Consider the following 24,809-nt stretch of genomic DNA (forward strand, 5'->3'; position numbering starts at 1 on the left):
CAAAACGATGACTTTTTTGACTTGCAGTCAGCTCATGAGGCACCCATTTAGCTAGCTTTTTCACCTTTCCAATTTGCTTCAAATGCCAAAAGTTGGTAGAATGGTCAGCACTGAGGTCTTTGGCAACGTCTCATGTAGTTGTAAGAGGATCAGTTTTGATGATCCTCTCAGTTGGTCATTGTCAATTTACGATGCTGACCACCACACTCCTCATCTTCAAGGCTCTCCTCTCCTTTGCAAAACTCCTTGAGCCACTGCACTGTACTGCAAGTTAGCAGTTCCTGGGTCAAATGCATTGCTGATGTTGTGAGTTGCTTTAGGACCCATTTTGAATTCAGATAAGAAAATCACTTGAATTTGCTTTTTGTCTAACATTATTTCCCTAGTCTAAAATAAATGTATAAAAAAGCAAGTAATAAGTCATTAGCAAAAAAAGCAAGAAATGCACATTAAAATGACATATAACATAATCACATTTAAGACTGTATTCCAATCATATCAAACCGCAAACTTCAACAATGTAAAACTGCAATTACTTTTGCACCACCCTAATACATGGTTGTTGATTTTTTTAAAATCTTGTTCTGATTTCTTGCTTAAGGCTTCTTTTTCAATCAGCTATGGCTTGTTTATCACTATTTCTCATTTTTGCCATAGGTTTCCCTGATTATTTTGGCCAAACATGGCTATAAACATTTGTATTCCTTCTTGGCATTGCTGACATGAGTCCTGTAGAGTGTGACAAATTATTAGATACTTGGACCTAGTCTGTAGAGGAATGCTATTATATTGTAGAAAATGAAATTTTAATAATGGCTTTCAGATAACAGTGCATTAGGAAATAAAAGGAAATACATGTGTGATTTAGGGGTCCCTAAGGGCAAGGACTGTGTTTTATTCACTGTAGTATTTCAGCCCAGTGAGTGCCTCTTAGCAGCCATGCTATTAGTGAATGAATGAATGCTGCTTGTAAGTCTATTTTTATTGGAGCATAGTTGCTCTACAGTGTCGCACTGTTTGCTGCTGTACAGCAAAGTGAATCAGCCGTGTGTGTGTGTCTGTGTGTGTGTGTTTATATATCCTCTCAACAGAGCACTGAGTTTCCTGTGCTGTTCTGTAGGTTCTCATTCATTTTCTGTTCTGTACACAGTAGTGTGTATATGTCAGTCCCAATCTCCCAATTCACCCCTCCCTTCCCCACTTAGTGTCCACATGTTTGTTCTTTACAACTGTGTCTCTATTACTGCTTTGAAGATACGTTCATCTGTACCATTTTTCTAGATTCCATATGTGTATGTTAATGTACGATATTTGTTTTTCTGATTTTCCTGTGTGAAAGTCTCTGGGTCTGCCCACGTCTCTGCAAATATCACAATTTCATTCTTTTTATGGCCGAGTAATATTCCATTGTATGTATGTGCCATGTCTTCTCTTTCCATTCATTTGCTGATGCTGTTTATAAGTTTAAGTGACTGTTCCCTTTCACCTAGTCCTTGTGGTTGTCTTCTTCTTGAAGGAGTGCTTCTCAAGTCAGTAACCCTTCTTACCTGTCTTATTTTCCCCTCAGTCCTCCAAACGCCCTCCATCCCATTTAGGTAGAGTGAGTGGAACTAGTTAACCTGCTACTAAATGTTGCCTTTCACATGATCATGTATAAGGATAGCCCACCTTTGCCTCAGCTTGCAGAGACTAGACAGAAGCAAAAGATACAAGGAAGTTGCTTCAGACAAAAGGAGGATTTTGAGATAAAGTTTGTCACTAAAATTCTGCAGTTGTTTTAATCACATCATTTTATCCTATAGTTCATTCAGGAAACCGGTATTAGGTAAACAAGATATAGTTCCTGTGTTCAAGTAGTTTACTGTCTAAAAAAGTAAGTAGATACTAAAGTAAATCACAAAAGTATATTAGTCTATAACAAGTGCAGTGGTGAAGATGTGAAAAAGTTTTTGTAGCAGTGATTGAAGGTTACCTAAACTTCTTAAGATTGTAGGTGGGGAAAGTGTTTAGAGAACACTCTGATGTTGCTCAGAGGCAACATCTGAGCTGCATCTTAAGGATGAACAGAAGTTATCGTGATGATACCGTAGTTTGTAGACATGTATGCTGTCTACACACAGGTGATGACATAAACCAAGGCTTGGAGGCAAGAAGCAGGTCCTTGTTTGGAGATTATAAAGTATTAGGCAGGGTGTGTCTGGAAATAAGGTGCATTCAGGGGTCAAATCATGAAGAGCTTGGATACCATGGTAGAGCATTTATCATATAGTAGATAGCTACTGAAGGGTTTTAAGAAGAGGAATGCCAGAGGCAAATCATTGAGTCACCAGAATTTCTTCCGTGTTTTTGTGGATTCTAGAGAGGAATGCTCCTACTTTTCTAAAACCTAAAGTTTAGGTAAGGAGGCTCAGGATAGGAAAACAGAGTTGATAATGCAGAAGTTGTCTTATACCATAGGGGGTACTTTCTCATATGTAGGAAAAATCTTTATTTTAGTGAATATAAGTCCTTCCTATTTAGTGGAGGAAAAAAACTTTAAAAAAACCAGTCATATGTAAAGTTGACAACATGGAGATAATATCATTGAGACTCTTTCTCAATACATATATACAAGCATTCCTCACTTTGTGTAGTTCCAGTATACACAGCTTTCACTTACCATGGTTTAATTAACACCAGTCTCTGAACAACATGGTTCAAATTTCACTTACCACAGTATATTAACTGTGATTAGCTGCATAAAGTATAAAGTTTGCCACTGGCTCTTCAGCTTACAAGTCTCTGCATAAATAGTAGATATGCATCAAGATCAGTGACCAGTCACATCACTTCATTCAGGATCTGTTGGTGATTGTACTGTGCGCATCTGTTAGTTACTACACAGACAGCAGAGTGTGTTGCTATGTTGCTTCCTTCTCTCTGTGATGAACTCATGTGACATTTTACACAGATGGATAATAAAAAAAAACCAAAAAACAAAAAAGCTGGTAAAGAAGATGACAGTACAGTAAAATAAAGAAATAGTGATAACAGAAATTGAAAGTAGAATTGAATATAGATGGAATTATAAAAGAAATAGCTGATCCTGGAAGACTGCTGCCACTTGAGTTAACTAGATATGCAGAGAGAAGAACTTAGTAAAGGTCAATTTTTGACATAAGAGGAAAGGGTTGTGATGAATAGGATAGAGATGTCCCAGAGGAGCATACAACAGCAAAAAAAAAAAAAAAAGAAAAATCTTCATATTAGAAGAACTCTTGGACCTATTTCATGACACTGAAAGTGCAAAGGATGAAATGTTGGAAACTGACCTATACTTAGAAAGAAATGTGACAGTTTGCCAAACCATAGGATATATGTTTTCTCAGTATGGTTCTTTATACAAGAAAAGCACACTATTCAAACTACTCTTCATAAATTTTTGCTAAGACATGAAACTTTAATTTTCACTGTTTCTAATGTTTTAAATTACACTGTACTAAATTAACCTTAGTTGAACATTTTTTTCATTTCCCTATACAAGTGTAACTGACAGATTTTTAACATTGACAAAAATTTTCAAAGATCACAGACTTTTTCCCATTATTAATATTTCTTGCATGGTTTCAGCCTATATGCTCAGTTTTATAGATATCTAGTACCATGCAAAGCAAGGATGGTTCTGTATGTAAATGGTTCCACTATTTTCCTTATAGATAAATATTTTACTTATTTGTCCAAAATTTAGTTACTTGGGGAAGTTCAGGTATACACTTGAAGTTTGTTTCCTTTCCATCCCTTAATATTTCTAATTTTGATTCAGTTGTATCTTTCTTTTTTGTCCTGTGTGGTCATATATTGATAACCTATTTGTTAGGATTCAAATTAGTGTTAAAAGAAGTATTAAAATTAAAATCTCTATATTAAAATTAGATTCTAAGCCCCACTTATTGGAGTTTTTAGCAAGGCAACTTTCTCTCACAACAAAAATCAAGACAACCTTTTAACTCTTTACATTGAGTTTTTAAACTGTTTTAAAATAATTTGTAAATTTTTCTATTGGTACTTAAGAAATGCTTTCATTTCAGTTTCAGTATATTCATCAGAGAAAAGTCATATGTTGTTAGTTACTGGACCTTTTTTGTTCTTCCTGTATGGTTATAGGAAGAACAGTGACTCAAATAATATTTTCAAAAGACTACAATATAAACAAATTTTAAAAAATAAACTGTCAGGGTCTTAGATTGGAGCTATGTCAAAACTTGAATTTAGGTATTTTTTCCCAGGAATATTATTTCCTTTATTTTTTTTTTAAATGTTACTGATTAGTATTTAGAAAACAAATGAGGCCTATAGTCACAAATTAAGGACTAGGGAGACTTTTATACAATAATGGTGCTAACTCCAGTATATTACAGTGGAATAATATTACATTGAAAAATAGCAAAGAGATATTTTCTCCCACTTAGAACCTTTTATTTCAATATTAAGAGAATTGAAGTATCATATTAAATAATACTTAGAATCTATTTTCCCTCAAATAACTTAAATTCCTCTTCGTCTATACATCAATTCATTTATTCACCCAGGTCTTTCCATCAATTAATTGACAAGCACTTACTATGTTCTAGACATTGAGCATACCATATTAAAGTAGTTCAAGAACTTAGGTTTAAACTCTTTAAGGGGCTCATATACCGTCTCTAACTCCACCCTCAAATCTAATTTCTAATCATGTCTCACCTAGACTGTCATAATAGTCTCCTACCTGACCCATTCTCTTTCCCTTCCCCTCATCCCAGGGTCCCCACCTTTGTTTCAGGTCATATGCCCATGGGAACCTGAATCTGGTTGTTCTCTGATACATACAGCAGTGTTACTTAAATTCTTCCTGTGCCTCAAAGCCTGAATTGCCTCTTATAAATGCCTCTGTTTTTCATTCAATGCAGGGTGAAAAGGAAAAAGTGAATTTCTTAACAGATTCTAGTAATTGCAGAATCCTAGCAGGTTAAAGGAAATCTAGCAGTAGTTAAATTCAATGCCGTCATTTTACAGATGAAGACTTTGGAACTCCTGATGTAACTAGCTCGTGGCGAAACTGGGTCTAGGGTTCCGTGTGCTTGGTCTTTTCATTATTAGTAGCAAACCAAACCAAACCAAACCGAAGCATTTTGTGCTTTGCTTAGGCTCTTTTGATTGCAAAGAATGGAGACCTAGGCTATCTCAAGGAAGAGAGAATTATTTCAGTCCTCGCTACAGCATTAAGGGAAACTGGAGACCCATGAAATCTAAAAATATGTATTGTAATATGACTTGGTCTCATGGAGACAGGTACTGATTCAAAGCAGCTCCGAGTATCTTAGCAGCATTAGTTTGTAGCTCTTTTACTATACTTTTCCGTTAGTACTTGCTGCTCCTCTCCTCTCTCTGCATCTGCCTTTTTGTATTACCTGGTTGTCCCTCTGACAACTTTCTTTCTCAATATAGTTTCTTTTCACAATAATTTTTTTTAAGTTGTACTTTGGCTTTCTTGTCTTTCTCTTATCTTTCCTTTGTCAGTCTTTCTGGCGTTAGCTAAGTACCTAACTTAGTCTTTCCTTCCTTCTATTCCCTCCTTCCTTCCTGTTGAACTTTAAAAAAGATTTTAATTGGCCCAGCTTAACCCTGTTTATGAGAAAGTCTCTATTCCAAGTGTCTTTATAGGCTACTGGCCAGACTTCACATTGGCTTCCCTTCGATTGAGTGTGCCATCACCTGGGGCTGAGGTGGAGCAGGAGTGAGCTCATGAAGAAAAGATCATGACTGTTTGGTGTTGCCCTTATTAAAGGCTGTTGATGACGAAGAATCTCTTAGGAGGGAATTTTACGTTTAGAGGATATTATGGTCAGTGTGTCTAGTTCACTGTTATAAACTGCTTCAAGGAAAGTAAGCTAACAAATTAGCACCACTCTTTCACCAGGGCTGAGGAGGGAAGAATCTTCAGTCGGAGAAACAGATAGTACCCAAAGAAAGAGAAGCATATAATTAGACTCAGCGGTACACAGAAATAAAAACAAGGAAGTAAATATTTAATACAGGTTTTTTTTTTGTTGTTGTTTGTTTTTAAAGAAAAGGAGCTAGGCCCATGGTAGAGAATTTCTCTATCCATATGCCCCTCACCCCGGCTCCCCATTTGTCATCTTCCTGACAGTCTCCTGGGAACTACATCCTTCTAGAGCTGCTGCCTCAGCTGGGGGACCTGCAGCCACTATTTTAGTGCTAAGGACATTTCTTATTTCCCAGTATTAAAAAAGTGAAAAGGCTAGGTTTGTGGATATTTTTTATCTGTAGAATCTTTAACATTTGGACAGCTGAGAACAGTGTCCCCTGTTTTGTAATTAGGCTGGTATTTTGCTGTCTTAAAAAAGTATAAACTCAGAATGAAACTGTGGGTGTATTAGAGGCTATTGGTAAATGTGAAAGCTGATTTAGCTGATGCTAAAGCTGAAACTCCAGTACTTTGGCCACCTCATGCGAAGAGTTGACTCATTGGAAAAGACTCTGATGCTGGGAGGCATTGGGGGCAGGAGAAGGGGACGACAGAGGATGAGATGGCTGGATGGCATCACCAACTTGATGGACGTGAGTCTGAGTGAACTCCGGGAGTTGGTGATGGACAGGGAGGCCTGGCGTGCTGTGATTCATGGGGTCGCAAAGAGCTGGACACAACTGAGCGACTGAACTGAACTGAACTTTGTCGATTTGTCTTGGTTATCTACAGTTGAATATTTGATGAGAATGAGACTATCCTATATTTGAGTTTGAAACAAATATAGGCTTATAAAGTAAATAGAAGAGCAGGTTACTAAGCTCATGATGAATCTGTCAAACCAACATGATTCCACCTTACTACCTACATGACTTTGGTCATATCATTTAATTTCTCAGAGAATTTTCTCATCTGTAAAATTGGAGAAGGCAATGGCAATCCACTCCAGTATTCTTGCCTGGAGTATCCCATGGACAGAGGAGTCTGGCAGTTTACAGTCCATGGGGTCACAAAGAGTTGGACACAACTGAAATGACTTGGCATGGCATAAATGCGGAAGATACCTGCTTCATAGGATTGCTATAGAATTAGCTACTTCCTTGTTTTTATTAGTTTTATTAGTTCAGTGAAGTTTCTTTGTGGCTTCCTTCCTTCTCCTCCTCTTTTTTCACATATTCTTTGTCGTGGCCACTTCTCTGATTTTTAACAGTCTAACCAGGAAAGAACAGAGCTCCCAGAGGACAGGCCATTTCCTCTGCACTCTGTTTTTTTCCTTCTGTTACTCCCTTGTTACTTATATGCTTACATTTACAGATAACACAAAAATTTTTGCCTCCAACTTGCTTTCTTACATTTTCTGATCTTCTCTCTGGTTCCCAAGAGTCTCTCTACTTAAACATTTACTTATGTTTTAAGTTTATCATCTCAGAAACTGCTTAAATCATTTCCTTATTTTTCAAATAGGCACCTCTTCTAATTTTCCCATTGTCTAACCAGAGTATAATTTCCTTCTCTAATTCATGAATTCATGTTCATAAATCCTCAGTGATTAATCCTGAATGACTCTCTTCCCTCTGTTACTCTATATCCTGAAACCCCAAAAACGTATCTTCAGTTTGCTGTACGTTAATTTGCAGTTTCAGATATTTGTAAACTATGATTTATTTCAGATTTTTGAAGTTTGCTTAGAATTCTGAGATTCTTTTGAAAAGAAACTTTCTCTTGTTCTTTTATATACAGTAAAATCGAGTAAACTTACTGATTGTTAATTAGAGCTGTATAAATATGCTGATTCTTTGTTCTTGTCTTTTTTTTTACCTTCCTTCCTTTTGCTCATAGAATATCTTTCTAGAGCATAAAGGTTGTTATCTCTTTTATATCTTTGAATGTTGATGATAGAGATTAAGATTTGACTTTGGTTCTTATTTGGAAAATCTTTTTTGTTACTAATGTCTTTTTTTTTAAAAAATTGAAATATAATTGACATATAACATTGGTTATTGATTTCTTAGACAGCCTTATAAACCCCCTTTGGGTGGACTTGAGCAGTCTCTTTTATTCACTCATTCATAGAATGTTATGACAATGTTTTAGAGAAACTGCGTGAATATAGTCCAGTTTTTCAATAATTACAAACAGAATATATCTGAAGGCGTTTCATTTCAGCATTAATGAACTAAAACCAACTTTTAAAAAGCTGCAGCAGAATTGAGCAGACCTACTGCTAGATACCAGCCTTTTATAAATGATGCTGTTTTTTATTCAATACTATATAACCATTTTAGTTGCCAACAATAAATCATTCAAATAGCACTCAAAATTGATTAAGAATTATTAATAAGAATTTATTATTTAATAAAATTAAATTTTTATTAAATTAAAAGGATAACATTTAATAAGAAATAGATTAGTAATAATTACATTTGTGTTAATGAGAAAACCGGAAGTTAGGGTGAATGACAACTGTGGTAAGTTATTGGACTCACATGGGTTTACTTTTCATAGCATGTCTTCACCTTTACCGTTGCAGGGTCTCAAGGGGCATCCAGGACTCCCAGGACTCCAAGGGGAACAAGTAAGTATTCCTCCTTTGTCAGACTTGCATCTTCTCCAGTGAAAAAAATACACAGTGGGAAACTCCATTGAGAGATTATTTTTCCACACAACTCTTCAGTTTTTCTTAATGCTTTTAAGGAAATGCTTTTTTTAATGCTTATTTGTTTCTTAATGCTTTCAATTTTCTTAATGTCTTTTTCCTGTTAATTTTTCATAACTCTTTGAGTCTTTTTAGTACAGGAAAAACTTCTGATTTATTATCTACTAAATTTTGTTGTTTTTTTCGTATCTTAGACTTACTTTCAACTATCTGCCTAACATGCTCCAGAACAGCTGTTTTAAACTTTTGTTATTCATAAACTCTTGTGAGAATCTTATAAATGTTGTGAACCCTGTCCCCGGATTATCCATCCATATGCACACGTGCACACACACACACTCTCTGATTTTCTTGTATGTTTCAGGGGCTTGCCTGTTCTCCAAAGTCTATTCACAGCTGTTAGTTCCCTACCGTTGTGTGAAGGAATGCAAATAAGTTTGATAACAATCCAAATTATAATGGCAGTATGCTATTTTTTGTTCATTCTATATATACGCACATACATAAAAGTCAAAATAGTTTGAGCACTGTTTAGTTTTTGATCATGTTATTTCTTCTTTCTCCCACCAGAAAATAATATATCATATGTCACAGGAAAAAAATAAAGTCAAATCTCTTGTTTTCAATACAATGTGTACTAGGCCAGAATGAATAAATCAGTGGACGTGAGTCTGAGTGAACTCCAGGAGCTGGTGATGGACAGGGAGGCCTGGCGTGCTGTGATTCATGGGGTCGCAAAGAGTCGGACACGACTGAGCGACTGAACTGAACTGACCTGACTGAAGGTGACAAATCATTACCGGAGATCTAGCAAAGAGCCTCAGGAAGTCCTAAGAGGAGCTCCAGAAAGAGAAGTGATGGATTATCCCTGAGGAGAGACAAATAAATAAATAAAGCTTTGTTCATGCATGTTAGAGGAACAGTAGGCTCTATTAGGGAGAAGGCGATGGCACCCCACTCCAGTACTCTTGCCTGGAAGATCCCATGGACGGAGGAGCCTGGTAGCTGCGGTCCGTGGGGTCGTGAAGAGTCAGACACAACTGAGCAACTTCCCTTTCACTTTTCACTTTCATGCATTGGAGAAGGAAATGGCAACCCACTCCAGTGTTCTTGCCTGGAGAATCCCAGGGACGGGGGAGCCTGGTGGGCTGCCATCTACGGGGTCACACACAGTCGGGCACGACTGAAGCGACTTAGCAGCAGCAGCAAGCTCTATTAGGCTTCCCTGGTGGTTCAGATGGTAAAGCATCTGCCTGCAATGCAGGAGACTTGGGTTTGATCCCTGGGTGGGATAGATCCCCTGGAGAAGGAAATGGCAACCCATTCTAGTACTCTTGCCTGGAAAATTCCATGGACAGAGGAGCCTTGTAGGCTACAGCCCATGGGGTCACAAGGAGTCGGACACGACTGAGCGACTTCACTTCATTTCTTCTTCTAAGTTCTATTAAGTCCCTGAGGCACAGTTTTTCAAGATTACTTATTACTGGACATGGAAAGAAAAGCGATATATGTATTTGTTGCAAGTACAATCTCAGTTTCTTCAGTACTTAACAATCTCAAGTACAAGATCAAATGAGTGCTGAAAAACATTTGAGCATATGTAGAAAAAAAAATCTGAAGGGCAAGAGGGAAAGAGAGATTAGATCTTGGGGAAGGAAAAAAATTCCTAGAATACTGTTTTGGCAGAAATGTGTGGATTCCAATGAAGAAAACCTGCCACATCACAAGTAAGTGAAAAAACTGACTGTTTGTCAATACTGACCAGTTTTCTCATAACTGCTCTATTATCTAGTTCCATTAGTATACATGTCCCTGTTCTGAGGGTGATATGCTTGTGAGAAGAGTCTAAAATCCGTTTTAAAGATGGAACACGTCTTATTGGAATCAGTTCTATTTTATATAATTCCAGAAGAAAAAAGACAAAATTGGTGATAACTGTGAGGAATAACTAAAATCATTTTGCATTTTAACTGTTGGAAACACTGTGGACATTAAGAGGAGCATGACTAATTTGCTAGGAGACATTGCCTTCTGGAAAATTTGTAAATATCTATTAACTGGCCAGAAACATTTAAGAAAGTAATTATATCATCTGTGTAAGCTCTAGTATTAAGAGCTGTCATTTACTGAGTCTTTATTAGTTGCCAAACTGTACTACTGTTAACTGGAATTTCAAGTAGTATAATTGTGTATTGAATATTTCCATATGTTAACTCATTTGATGCCCCACAACACTAAGAATTATTATAGTTACCCCTGCTTTTAAATATATTTTCCCACATTGTTCTATTTTCTCTACATTATAATCCTGTAATCTAGATATTACCATTGTATTTTACTAATGAATAAATGAAGACATAGGGAGGACCCATGCTAACAGTGCTTGGACTCTGAATGAAGTCTGACTCAGAGCGTTGGCTTTAATTCTTCAAGTGAGAAGTGGGATTGGGACAGGTTTACTATTCCTGATTTTTCCAGGAGTAGACATATAACCCTGTGTCTAAATTACTCCAGACAATCTACAGGTTAAAGTGAGCCATTTTTTAAATGCAGAATGAGTGAATTAAGTTACAGTATTTCTTTTGAGTCTTTTGAGCTCTGTGGTTGTCCAAGTGACTTTAGGGTGTGGTTGGCTTAGAGTATGTTTATGCCACATATGACTGCTGAAAGCTTACTTATTGACTTTATTTACTGATGTTCCAGTAGAGCAGGATTTAGTCATCGAATGGAGTCCTTTTGTGTATTTCTCTGTGCAGCTGGAATGTGTTATATCTCTACATGTTGTCTTAACACTCTCTATGAAAATCTGTTCAAAATCAGGTTTCATTTATTTCTTAAAACAGATTGCTTTTTAATTGAGGTTGATTAACCTAATTTAAGGCAATGGCACCCCACTCCAGTACTCTTGCCTGGAAAATCCCGTGGGCGGAGGAGCCTGGTAGGCTGCAGTCCATGGGGTCGCGAAGAGTCAGACACGACTGAGCGACTTCACTTTGACTTTTCACTTTCATGCATTGGAGAAGGAAATGGCAACCCACTCCAGTGTTCTTGCCTGGAGAATCCTAGGGATGGGGGAGCCTGGTGGGCTGCCGTCTATGGTGTTGCAGAGTCGGACATGACTGAAGCGACTTAGCAGCAGGAGCAGCAACCTAATTTGGCTAGGAAACTAACGAAAGGGATAGTGGTTGCCATTAACCAGAACATACAGAATTTAAAAAGCATTTTATATTTATTTCTCTCATTTCTATTGGCATATCCAAATATAAGGTTTTTGTGGATGTCTGGATATAGGCCTGTGTGTTTTAGAATTGGATGGGGAATTGAGGAAGCATTTGTAAATAGACTGAAGCAAATCTCATAATTAGAGGGCTTTCCTTTGAGTACTACTATAAGTTATTTGCACTTCAAACCTCCACTAGGGAGGCAGCCTTGAATGGTGGTCTCTGGAGTTAGACTTGCTGATTTAAATTCTGGCTTTCTAAATGGCTGAGTGACTTTCCACTGGTGGCAAACACTTTGTGTCTTATTTTTTTGCATCTGTAGAACAGGGATAATATCTACCTTATAGGGTTTGGGTAGATTAAATATGATAATACATATAAAATACTTGAAATTGTGCTTGGCATATCAGTGCTCAATAAACATTATAGCAATAAAATATATACTATGTATAATGTTAATAAGGTAATATCTAGTACATAAATATAGTTTCTGAAATTTTAGGATATAATCTCTACATGTAGATGAGAATTTTCTGTAGTTCTCAGAAGATCACTCTTTATTCACATTCTATTAAATTGTTCATTGTCATATATGTGTGTGTGTGTGTGTGTGTGTGTGCGCGTGCATATACACGTGACAACTTTTGTCAGATCACCTGGTTTTACATTCAGGCTCTGCTACTTACTATGGCATCTCAGGCACATTTCATAACTTCTCTGTATCTTTCTTACTTCAAATGTGGAATGAAGAACATGAAGTATCTATGAAGAACATAGTATCTATCATACTTTATATCATAGACATAGAGTAGCTGTAAATCACATTGCATGGTGATGTGATTAGTACTTAAAAATGTGTTGAAGTGAAGTGAAAGTCACTCAGTCATGTATGTCTCTTTGTGACCCCATGGACTATATAGTCCATGGAATTCTCCAGGTCAGAAGGAGTGAGTAGGCTTTCCCTTCTCCAGGGGATCTTCCCCACCCAGGGATCAAATCCAGGTCTCCTGGATTGCAGTTGGATTCTTTACCAGATCGAACCCAGGTCTCCCGCATTGCAGGTGGATTTTTTACCACCTGAGCTGCAAGGGAAATCTAAGAATACTAGAGTGGGTAGCCTATTCCTTCTCCAGTAGATCTTCCTGACCTTGGAATTGAACCGGGGTCTCCTGCATTGCAGGCAGATTCTTTACAAACTGAGAGATGAGGGAAGCCCAACACACAGAAAAATGTTAAGTAAATAGTAATTGTTGAAGCAAGGAAAGGAAGGGGGAGAGAAAAGGGAGAAAACAAAACGAGAAATGTATTCTGAGAAAAGTGCAGAGAAGGACATATTAGGAAAATACAAGTCTAATAGAATGGAAGGGTGAAAACTTTGAACTGTGATCCCTTATTTGCCTCTTTCTTGGACTGTTTTTTCTCTAGATTTTTCAAATTTCAGGAATTTTATAGTGTTTCTATGGTTAAACTAGAGAAATTAGCACAATCTTCTGTATACTTCAGAGCAGAGGGGCAAAGGGCTAGTGTCCTTTGTATTAGTATTATTATCTAATACAAACAACAGGAAAAGAATTTTTACAGAATAAAGAATCCATGATAATTATCACTGCTATCAACATTTCAGTTCAGTTCAGTTCAGTCAAAGAGTGTCTGACTGTTTGTGATCCCATGGACACCAGGCTTCCCTGTCCATCACCAACTCCTGGTGCTTGCTCAAATTCATGTCCAAGTCAGTGATGCAATCTAAATAGCTCATCCTCTGTCGTCCCCTTCTCCTCCTGCCTTCAGTCTTTCCCAGCATCAGGGTCTTTTCAAACGAGTCAGTTCTTCACGTCAAGTGGCCAAAATAGAGGGGTTTCAGCTTCAGCATCAGTCTTTCCAATGAATATTCAGGACTGATCTCCTTTAGGATTAACTGGTTGGATCTCCTTGCTGTCCAAGGGACTCTCAAGAGTCTTCTCCAACACCACAGTTCAAAAGCTTCAATTCTTTGGTGCTCAGCTTTCTTTATAGTCCAACTCTCACATCCATACATGACTACTGGAAAAACCATAGCTTTGACTAGATGGACCTTTGCTGGCAAAGTCTCTGCTTTTTTAGTATGCTGTCTAGGTTGGTCATAGCTTTTCTTCCAAGGAGCAAGCGTCTTTTAATTTCATGGCTGCAGTCACCATCTGCAGTGATTTTGGAGCCCAAGAAAATAAAGTCTGTAATTGTTCCCATTGTTTCCCCATCTATTTGCCATGAAGTGATGGGACCAAAGGCTATAATCTTAGTTTTCTGAATGTTGAGTTTTAAGCCAACATTTTCACTTCTTCCTTTACTTTCATCAAGAGTCTCTTTAGTTCTTTGCTTTCTCCCATAATGGTGGTGTCATCTGCCTATCTGAGGTCATTGATGTTTTTCCTGGCAGTCTTGATTCCAGCTTGTGCTTCATCCAGCCTGGCATTTCACATGATGTACTCTGCATATAAGTTAAATAAACAGCATGACAATATACAGCCTGTATGTACTCCTTTCCCATTCGGAACCAGTCTCTTGTTCCACGTCTGGTTCTAACTGTTGCTTCTTGACCTGAATACAGATTTCTCAGGAGGCAGACCAGGTGGTCTGGTATTCTCATCTCTTTAAGAATTTTCCACAGTTTGTTGTGATCCACACAGTCAAGGGCTTTGGCACAGTCAATAAAGCAGAAGTAGATGTTTTTCTGGAACTCTCTTGCTTTTTCAGTGATCCAATGGATATTGGCAGTTTGACCTCTGGTTTCTCTGCCTTTTCTAAATCCAGCTTGAACATCTAGAAGTTCACAGTTCACATACTGTTGAAGCCTGACTTGGAGAATTTTGAGCATTACTTTGCTAGCATGTGAGATGAGTGCAATTGTGCGGTAGTTTGAACATACTTTGGTATTGCCTTTCTTACATATTTTTTTGGTATTTCCTTACTTCACAAGTTATGTATTAGACCTAAATGAATAACCTGAATGAATGAATGAATCATGTATCAGTGGAAGAAAGTAACAACATATGGAGATATTCTTCTCACTTTTCCACAGGGTTCTGCAGCAAGTTTCTTTTCTTATGTGTTTGAGCCTCCATATATCAGCCTTCCTTGAGTAAATTGGGTTTTAAATCAGGCACAGAAAGTTGTCAATTCAAAGTGAGTTTCCCATTGAAAGTTGCTGTGTGAATTTTTAGATATACCTATGTCATAATACAGGTATTTAACACTTGATATCCATTTACCTATGTTCTGAAGCTTGTGCTCTGATAGTTAAGGCGAGTTGCAGGATGGCTGAGACAAGGAGTTCAATCTGTAAAGATACTGGTTATTACACAATGTATCAACTCTTTCTCTAATGTAAATGTTTTTAAAATTCATGTATCACTGAATTTTTTTATCCTATGTTTATCTGCATTTATCCTACATTTAATAATCAGTATTTCATTTAGGTCCCTAATCTAATAGTTGTATTCATTTTTATTTAGCAATTTATCTCATTTTCTTTTTTTTTTTCAATTTGAAAGCAGTCAATATTTCTTAACTGATGAGATCACAAAAATAATCATGGTAGATACCTTAGTTCATCCTTCTATTAAGCCTGTTAATATGGTCTTCTCTGTTGCCAGCATCTCCAGCTTCTACAAAATGCATGGCCCTTTTCTTCGTCTCACCTCATGGAGAAGACAGTTTGAAGGCCCATAGGAAGTTGCTTCTTTGAAATATTTTCCAACAGTATAGATCTCATGAATCAGATGACCTTCATGCAGATAATGCTGTATTTGCCAAGAGACCAGGATCAACATATTATCTGCCAGGACAATTCACTGCTTGTTGATTTTGATCAATTAATTTACTGTCTTCAGGTTTGGGTACCCCCATGCAATGGATTCTTGCCTTGAGACTCCCATGGACAGAGGAGCCTGGCAAGCTACAGTCCATGGGGTTGCAAGAGTCGGACACAACTTAGCAACTAAACCACATGCTACGCATGGTTCTACCCTTCTCATCATGTTAATTGGAACCTTGTTGAGCTTCAGGAGGTGCCACTGAACATCTGACAGAGGCAGAATTGCAAGGCCTTTCAGATCTTTGATACCTCTGTTCCTGATGACAAATACCAATTTGGGTTCTGTGTGCACATAGAAGTTGCTGGCTTTTCTTCCCATCCTAGCCATTCGAATTTCAGTTCTATATATCTGCTGTCTTCCTTGTGATAGGGCTTAGCTTTTTCATAGATAAACTTTTTGCCTTTCGAAGCATCTTTTAGGCAAATTATTTCTCAGCACTTGATCTCAAGCTCTGTGCAATTCTTTTGCTTTTTCTTAAGAATTTTTGGCATAGCAGAAACCTTTTTTTCCTTCTCTTCTGCACCCTCCATGGTTTCAGCCAGGAAAGAGGCCATTTTCATTTTAAATAGATGACTTCAGTCAGATAAGCAACATCCAGGACTCTTCATATTTTTATATAGAAAAAATATTCTTTCCAAACTTGGGTATTATGAATACACCAAGTTTGCTTTCTTGGGCTTCTTTGGACTTTGCTGTATTTTTTATTATTTTATTTTTCATTTTAGGGAATTCCAGGTTTCACTGGTAATATTGGTTCACGTGGTTACCCTGGCAGGCAGGTGAGGTAACTATATTTAAACTTTTCTTTTTATGTCTCTCTTGGTTAATGCATTGTATGTTCCAATTTCAAGAGTTAATGTTCAAATGATAATTGGTTTATTTTATTAAATAATGAATTACTCATAGCAAAATAATTCCAAAAAATTCTAATACCAAAATTGTAAAACTTCTTCAAAAATTTTATTGCAGAAAAATTTTACTTAAAATCAGAATGGGATTTTTAAACAAGTTTGATATGATATTCATTGGAACTTTTAAAATTAAAATGGCCCAGTAGACTAATAAAATGGTAAACAGTGTTGCCAGTGATTTTACAACATGACCACTGACTAAAATGAAGTAATGATATGAGTTAGACTCTCTTTGATATGCTACATTTTTGATAATGCAGTTATGAACAATTGCATTATGAACAATTGGGACACAGTTGCTAGTGCTACATATACCACTATCTGAATACGTTTTATCTAAATTGGATTCAAGTCTTTGTATACTGTTTCAAAAATTAATTTTAATCATTTCATATATATTCCCCTCTAATTTCTAGCTTTCTCTAGCTATTTCTTATAGGCTAATAAGAGAAAAGCTTTTCTTTCTTAGGCTTTCATTAATTACTTACTCTTGAAATTAATTGTTCATTTAGAATACTAGAAAACTTTATTTATATAAAATATTTTTTTATTCTCTAGAATTAGGGAATTTAAAATGCCAAAAGATAATCTACTGTTAATAAAATTCCACTTTTAAGCCTTTAAAGTATGTGGAGGGTATTACATGAGTCTTACCACCAAGTAAAGTTTTGTGTTTATCTGAAAAACGTATAAATACTTAGACATATGGAAATTAATCTGAAGTTAAAAAATGTACTTATTTTTTAAAGTAGGAATATATTTTAGATAAGTGAATTCAAAGTGTTCTAAAAGAGCAGGGTTTTCCAATGAGAAATAAATAATTGTGTCTGACAGTTGTGTTAATCTACTTTATTTAGAAATCTAAAATATATTTGTGTATAGATTATATACAATGGCCTTTTTGGTTCTGAAATTCGAAAATCCCTAAAATGTATATGTCTTCACTAAGTATACAGTTCTGAAATTTGTACTTGTAAAAATGATACCTTTTATTTGCCCCTTTTTATTAATTATCAACAACTCTTTAAAAAGTACTAGAGTATAATGGTGATGTCTTGTTTGCACTAGGGTTTAGCTGGACCAGATGGTAATCCAGGACCTAAAGGTGTACGAGTGAGTAAGCATTTTCATCATTTTGTTAAGTATGCTTAAATGTAATTAGAATGACGTATACAAAATACTTATTTTCACACTTCCACACTTCTATTACTTTGAATGTAATACACGTTTAGCCTGGAAAGAAGTATACTTATTTGATATACAACTTTATTGTTAAGGCCACAGAGAGCAATCTTACAGTGGTAGTTCTTGCTCGTTCTTTGATAGCTCCTACATATATATTATTTATATTATTTTTCTATCCCCTTGCAAAATGGTATGTTATACCATTTCTGGTATGTTAGAAATATACTCTATAAGCATTTGTAGTGTTTTTTATATGTGACTGTATGTAGACTTAAGAAGTCATGATGAAAGAAATGTGAAGAGACAAAAAAAAATTCCTATTCAAGGCTGAAGTAATAATACAAAAACTATCTGGACTAAAGAAATAGCTGCAAGAAAGAAACTTACATGTTCAAGAACATCCTTTTGCACTTCTAACCATTAAAGGAGTTGTTAACCACTTTTAATCATAAAGGGAGTAAAAAAAAAAATTACCATGAAGTGTTATGTAGTGTGCCACAAATTAAAATCAAAGCTGATTCTAGGAAAAATTTATAAAACTAAAATTTTTCTTTTTAAATTCCCTATTTAATAGCCAGTTATTTTCCAGAATCTGTATCTTCTTTATATTACCTAAAATAACTTTTAGAAATAAGGAAAACAAAAAATATATAAACAGTATGTGCTATTGTTGTTATTTAGTTGCTAAGTCATGCCCAACTTTTTGCAAACCCATGAACTTCAGCACACTAGGCTGCGCTGTTCTTCACTATCTCCTGGAGTTTGCTCAAACTCATGTCCATTGAGTCAGTGATGCCATCCAGCCATCTCATCCTTTGTCGGCCCTGTCTCCTCTTGCCCTCAATCTTTCTTAGCATCAAGGTCTTTTCCAAGCAGTAGAGTCTTCACATTAAGTGGCCAAATTCTTGGAGCTTCAACTTCAGCATCAATCATTCCAATGAATATTCAGGACTGATTTCCTTTAGGATTGAATGGTTTGATCTCCTTGCTGTCCAAGGGACTCTCAAGAGTCTTCTCCACCACCACAGTTTTAAAGCAGCAATTCTCTGTTGCTCTGTCTTCTTTATGGTGCAACTCTCACATCCATTCATGACTACTGGAAATACCGTAGCTTTGACTAGATGGACCTTTGTCAGCAAAGTGATACCTCTGCTTTTTAATACACTGTCTAGGTTGGTCATAGGTTTTCTTCAAAGGAGCCTATGTCTTTTGATTTTGTGGCTGCAGTCACCATTCACAGTGATTTTAGAACCCAAGAAAATAAAATTTGTCACTGTTTCCCCCTTTTTCTCCATCTATTTGCAATGAAGTGATAGGACAATGATGCCATGATCTTCATTTTTTGACCACTATGTTTTAAGCCAGCTTTTTACTCTCCTCTTTCCCCTTCATCTAGAGGCTCTTTAGTTCCTCTTTGTTCTCTGCCATGAAATTAGTATCGTCTGCATATCTGAGGTTGTTGATATTTCTCCCAATAATCTTGTTTCCAGCTTGTGATTCATCCAGCCTGACATTTCACATGATGTACTCTTTGTAGAAGTAAATAAGCAGGGTGACAACATACAGCCTTGATGTACTCCTTTCCTAATTTTGAACCACTCCACTGTTCCATGTCCGGTTCTAACTGTTGCATCTTGTCCTGCATACAGCTTCCCAGGAGACAGATAAGGTAGTCTGATGTTCTTGTCTCTTTAAGAATTTTCCATAGTTTGTTGTGATCCACAGTCAGAGGCTTTAGTATAGTCTATGAAGCAGAAGTAGATGTTTTTCTGAAATTCCCTTGCTTTTTCTATGATCCAGCTGATGTTGACAATTTGATCTCTGGTTCCTCTGCCTTTTTTAAAGAAACCTTGAACATCTGGAAGTTCATGATTCACATACTGCATAAGCCTAGCTGAAGAATTTTGAGCATTACTTTGCTAGCATGTGGAGACATTGCCTTCCTTTGGAATTGGAATGAAAACTGACCTTTTCCAATCCCGTGGCCACTGCTGAGTTTTCCAAATCTGTTGGCATACTGAGTGAAGCACTTTATCAGCATCATCTTTTAGAATTTGAAACAGTTCACTTGGAATTCCATCACCTCCACTAGCTTTATTCATAGTAATGTTTCCTAGGGCCACTTAACTTCACATTCCAGACTATCTGGCTCTAGGTGAGTGACCACACCATTTTGTGGTTATCTGGGTCATTGCTGTTGCTGCTGCTAAGTCGCTTCAGTTGTGTCCGACTCTGTGCAACCCCATAGATGGCAGCCCACCAGGCTCCTCCGTCCCTGGGATTCTCCAGACAAGAAAACTGGACTGGGTTGCCAGTTCCTTCTCCAATGCATGCATGCATGCTAAGTCGCTTCAGTCATGTCTGGCTCTATGCGACGCTATGGACAGCAGCCCACCAGGCTCCTCTGTCCACAGGATTCTCCAGGCAAAAATACTGGAGTGGGTGCCATTTCCTTCTCCATCTGGGCCATTAAGATCTTTTTTTATATAGTTCTTCGGTGTATTCCTGCCACCTCTACTTAATCTCTCTTTGGTCCTTGCTGTTTCTGTCCTTTATTGTGCCCATCTTTGCATAAAGTATTCCCTTGGTATCTACAATTTTCTTGAAGAGATCTCTAGTCTTTCCCATTCTATTGTTTTCCTCTATTTCTTTGCATTGTTCACTTAAGCGTTTCTTATTTTTTCTTGCTGTTCTCTCTAACTCTTCGTTCAGTTGGGTATATCTTTCCCTTTCTCCTTTGCCTTTCTCTTCTTTTCTCAGCTGTTTGTAACGCCTCCTCAGACAACCATTTTGCCTTTTTGCATTTCTTTTTCTTGGGGATGGTTTTGATCATCCTGAACAATGTTACAGACCTCTATCCATAGTTCTCCTGGCACTCCATCTACTAGACCTAATCCCTTGAATCTGTTTGTCACCTCCACTGTATATTCATAAGGGGTTTGATTTAGGTCATACTTGAATGGTCTAGTGGTTTTCCCTACTTTCTTCAATTTAAGTCTGTATTTGCAATAAGGAGCTCATGATCTGAGCCACAGTCATTCCCAGGTTTTGTTTTTGCTGACTGTGTCTAGTTTCTCCATATTCAGCTGCAAAGAATATAATCAATCTGATTTCAGTATTCACCGTCCGATGACATCTATGTATAGAGTTGTCTCTTGTATTGTTGGAAGACAGTGTTTGCTATGACCAGTGTGTTCTCCTGTCAAAATTCTGTTAGCCTTTGTCCTGCTTCATTTGGTACTCTAAGGCCAAGCTTGCCTGTTATTCCATGTGTCTCTTGGCTTCCTACGTTCGTATTCCAGTCCCCTGTGATGAAAAGGATATCATTTTTTGTTGGTAGTTCTAGAATGTCTTGTAGGTCTTCACAGAACCGTTCTACTTCAACTTCTTTGGCATTAGTGGTTGGGGCATAGACTTGGATTACTGTGATGTTGAATGGTTTGCCTTGGATATGAACAGAGATCATTCTGTTGTTTTTGAGACTGCACCCAAGTACTGCATTTCAGACTCTCTTTTTGACAACGAGGGCGTCTCCATTTCTTCTAAGGTATTCTTACCCACAGTAGAAGATGTTATGATCGTTTGAATTAAGTTTGCTCATTCTCGTCCATTTAAATTCACTGATTCCAAGAATGTCAATGTTCACTTTTGCCATCTCCTACTTGACCACATCCAAGTTACCTTGATTTATGGGCCTAACATTCCAGGTTCCTATGCAGTATTGTTCTTTATAGCATTGGACTTTACTTTAACCACCAGACATATCCACAACTGAGCAACATTTCTGCTTTTGCCCAGCCTCTTCATTCTTTCTGGAGCTATTTCTCTGCTTTTCCCCAGTTGCTTGTTGGACACCTATCAACCTGGGGGGCTCATCTTCTGGTCTCATATATTTTTGCCTTTTCATTGTGTTCATGGGGTTCTTAAGGCAAGAATAACTGAATTGGTTTGCCATTTACTTCTCCAGTGGAGCACATTTTGTCAGGCCCTGACTAGAAGTTACGTGCCCGTCAGTAGCTCCGTGTCACCAGAAACCATGTGTTTTAATGTATGTGCTATAATGATGCCTTCATTTTTTTAAAATTCTTAACATTTTCAAATATTTCAGGTGTATTTTCTTCTTTAATTTTGCTATCAATCCTGTGAAGTAGGAGAACACATATATTGTCTCCATTTTACAGATGATAAAACAGTAAGCTGTGGAACTGACATGATTTGATCTAGTCCTAGCAGAACTCAAACCAACATCTTCTCACCTTTAGCTCTGTACTCTTCCACTACCCTGTGCTGTCTCTACCCTTGCACTAAGTGAAAATATAATGGGGAAAAGTGATGTATATTTTATTAAAGCTGCATTGAATGCACATACCTACTGGGATTTGGAAAACAAGGAGAGATTACTGGATAAGAACACAGGCTTTGGAGTTAAGACAAGACTGCTTCCCGCCACCACGAACCCCTCGTTTACTAGTGTTTTGACTTTCGATGCTGTTAATCTCGTCTGTGTTCTCATTTTTCTTAACTTAGTAAAAGGTAAAATGAAACTTACCTTTAGGTGCTTATGAGAACTACCTGAGCTTAATATTCTTAAAGCACAGTACCTACCACATGGCATGCACTTTCTCTGCAGATTTTATCATTATTCTGGAATTTGGGAGTTACTTGTGTGTGTGAGCTAAAGTTGTAGACCTGTTATTTGGCGCTGTGCAGTTTTCATTTACTACATTTTCTCATCTTGCTTCTGTGATTCTTTTAACTTTTCTAAGTTCTCCTTTGTGTCATTTTTGTATCATATTATCTATCCTTTTGTTCCTTTCTTCCCCATTTGTGTTGAAAATTACTCTGTAGGGTGTAACTCTTTTTAAGTTTTTTTATGTTTTGATGGCAACTTCATGAAAGCATTAAAAAAAAAACAAGTCATCCTTTTCTGACTAATATAATTGATTTAATCCTTTCATTTTCCTTTGCAAGTGAGGGAAGAGTCAGCAGAGCCATTTCTCTAGGTTTCATATTCACAGAGTCCAAATGTAAACTTTGATATTATTAATAACTACAAATGTTCAAAAAACAAAATTTGTTCAAAACAAATTTACACTGACAGGGTTATATTTTTTATTTAATTTGTGTCCTATTACTGGATTATACCACATGCTATATATTATAAATTAATGTTTTTATAAATCGTGTGATAAATTATCTTTTGAGTGTCCCTATTGTTTGATTGCATTTTTTGGCGTTAAAATAATTATTTTTAAAATGTAATTGTTTTTTAGCCCTCCTTTGGTATCTGTTTGTGAAATATCTCAAAAAGTAGAAGTATGTAGGCCTCTCCTGACATTTTTATTTGCCCTGATGGTGACAGAATTGCCTCTGTCTTATGCAATACAGAATTGCCTCTATTTGAATATACAAACTTCAATCCAAGAAGCAAAGCCATCTGTATTAGTATTATGTTTTTTATGCTCCTTGTTTCTTTACACTCTAAACTCCAGTTTAGTGGTAGTGTTTTTAGAATGATGACAAGCCCATATGATTTCTTTGTTGGATGCTGCTGACATTTTATTTCTAATTATCATAATAATTATCAAGAAAGTTTTTTGAAACACCTACATAATTATACATAGCATTGTTTCCTTTAAAATCTTTATTTCTAAAATGTGCTGGTTCTGTGCAGACTGTGTTGAGTAGAGGTCTGACTTTTCAGCTCCTGAGTTTTCAGCAGAGTTTTTAGATAAATGTACATCAGTTAGAGCGTTTGTTCTTTTTATTTATAAGCAAAATTTCAGTTGTGTATGTTAAAGCAAAAGTTAACTGTTTTTTTTTTAAACTTGAGGCCATCTGTAGCTGATGATTCTGAAATACATGTAGCTTGCTGCCATAATCCTAAATGTTTTAGTAATCAGAAATACTATTGGATGCTTCATTTTTAAAGGAAGTTTCTCCATCCTCCAGATGCTTGACTTTTAAGCAAACAAATTATAGATATATTATCATTAAAGTTAAGTAGAAGGAAACCAATTATCTTTTCCTTTATTTATTGCTTGTTCATAAAGGTGTTTTTCCTTGTCAGAGAAAAGTGTTCATCCTACCATGGTAATGCCCAGCTATTTATCACCCTGCATGGAATGCCTTTCCTTTCCTTCAAGACTCAGCTCAAAAGTTGCCTCCTCTGTAAAGCTTTCCTAACCCTTCCCTCTAGGCAGTGTTGGTCATTCTGCCAGTCAGAGTTTCTGTGTGTATTGTGTTTATCTTATCACCTGTCACATAATCATGTCACAGTTATCTTATAATATGACAGTTATTTGTATGCCTTCTTCCTAATAAACTATCAGCTTCTTGAGGACACTTATTTTCATATTCATTTTTATAATCCCAGTTCCTGGCACACAGAGGGCACTAAAATGATGTTTTGTGCGTCAGTGACCCAGATTCATGTTTTTTCAAATATGGACCGCTGCAGCAGTATTCTAACAAGATTTCCTACATTCAGTGTTTCTTGTTGGGGGTATATTCTGTATTTTGTCAACAGCTTCATATTTTAGAGAAACAGTTTAGGGTCATTACCATACTCCCTCAAAGCCCAGTAATTTCCAGTTATCTAAAATGTAAAGTCTAAAATTCTTAGCCTGAAACTTAAGGCTTTCCTTAATCTATTCTCTAAACTACCATACACTTTATTCATTAAATTGATGAAACAGCTTATTATTTGCCACAGGTGAGATGTAACTAAGGTGTGGTAGTACGAAGTAGCTTGTGTTGTTACTTAGATGCACCCCTTGTTTCTCAGACCAGTGGGAACCTCCATGAAGGCAGTGTGGGTCTGCTTTTCCCCAGAGCACCTGTGGTTATTCAGCTAACCATTTACAAGCACTCTTGTAGTTCTCCTGTCTTGTTTCTGCTTACTGTGGTTCTGCCTGAAGTGTTCTTGCTCCATTATCTGCTTATCAATATTTCACTTACTCTGTAGGCCTATCTCAA

At 36.8% G+C, this 24,809-nt stretch overlaps 1 protein-coding gene across 2 annotated transcripts in view; it reads left to right on the forward strand.

Moving 5' to 3' along the window:
- The window catches only part of COL24A1 (collagen type XXIV alpha 1 chain), a 392,623-nt gene that overhangs the window by 82,754 nt on the left and 285,060 nt on the right, over positions 1 to 24,809 (forward strand). For both annotated transcript variants that reach the window (XM_040232413.1, XM_040232414.1), the window contains exons 9-11: positions 8,538 to 8,582; positions 16,461 to 16,514; positions 17,715 to 17,759. In XM_040232413.1, coding sequence (XP_040088347.1) covers positions 8,538 to 8,582; positions 16,461 to 16,514; positions 17,715 to 17,759 — 144 coding nt within the window. The remainder of the gene's footprint in view (positions 1 to 8,537; positions 8,583 to 16,460; positions 16,515 to 17,714; positions 17,760 to 24,809) is intronic.

This window comes from Oryx dammah, unplaced genomic scaffold (assembly GCF_014754425.2).
Source record: "Oryx dammah isolate SB20612 unplaced genomic scaffold, SCBI_Odam_1.1 HiC_scaffold_28, whole genome shotgun sequence".
NCBI lineage: Eukaryota > Metazoa > Chordata > Mammalia > Artiodactyla > Bovidae > Oryx > Oryx dammah.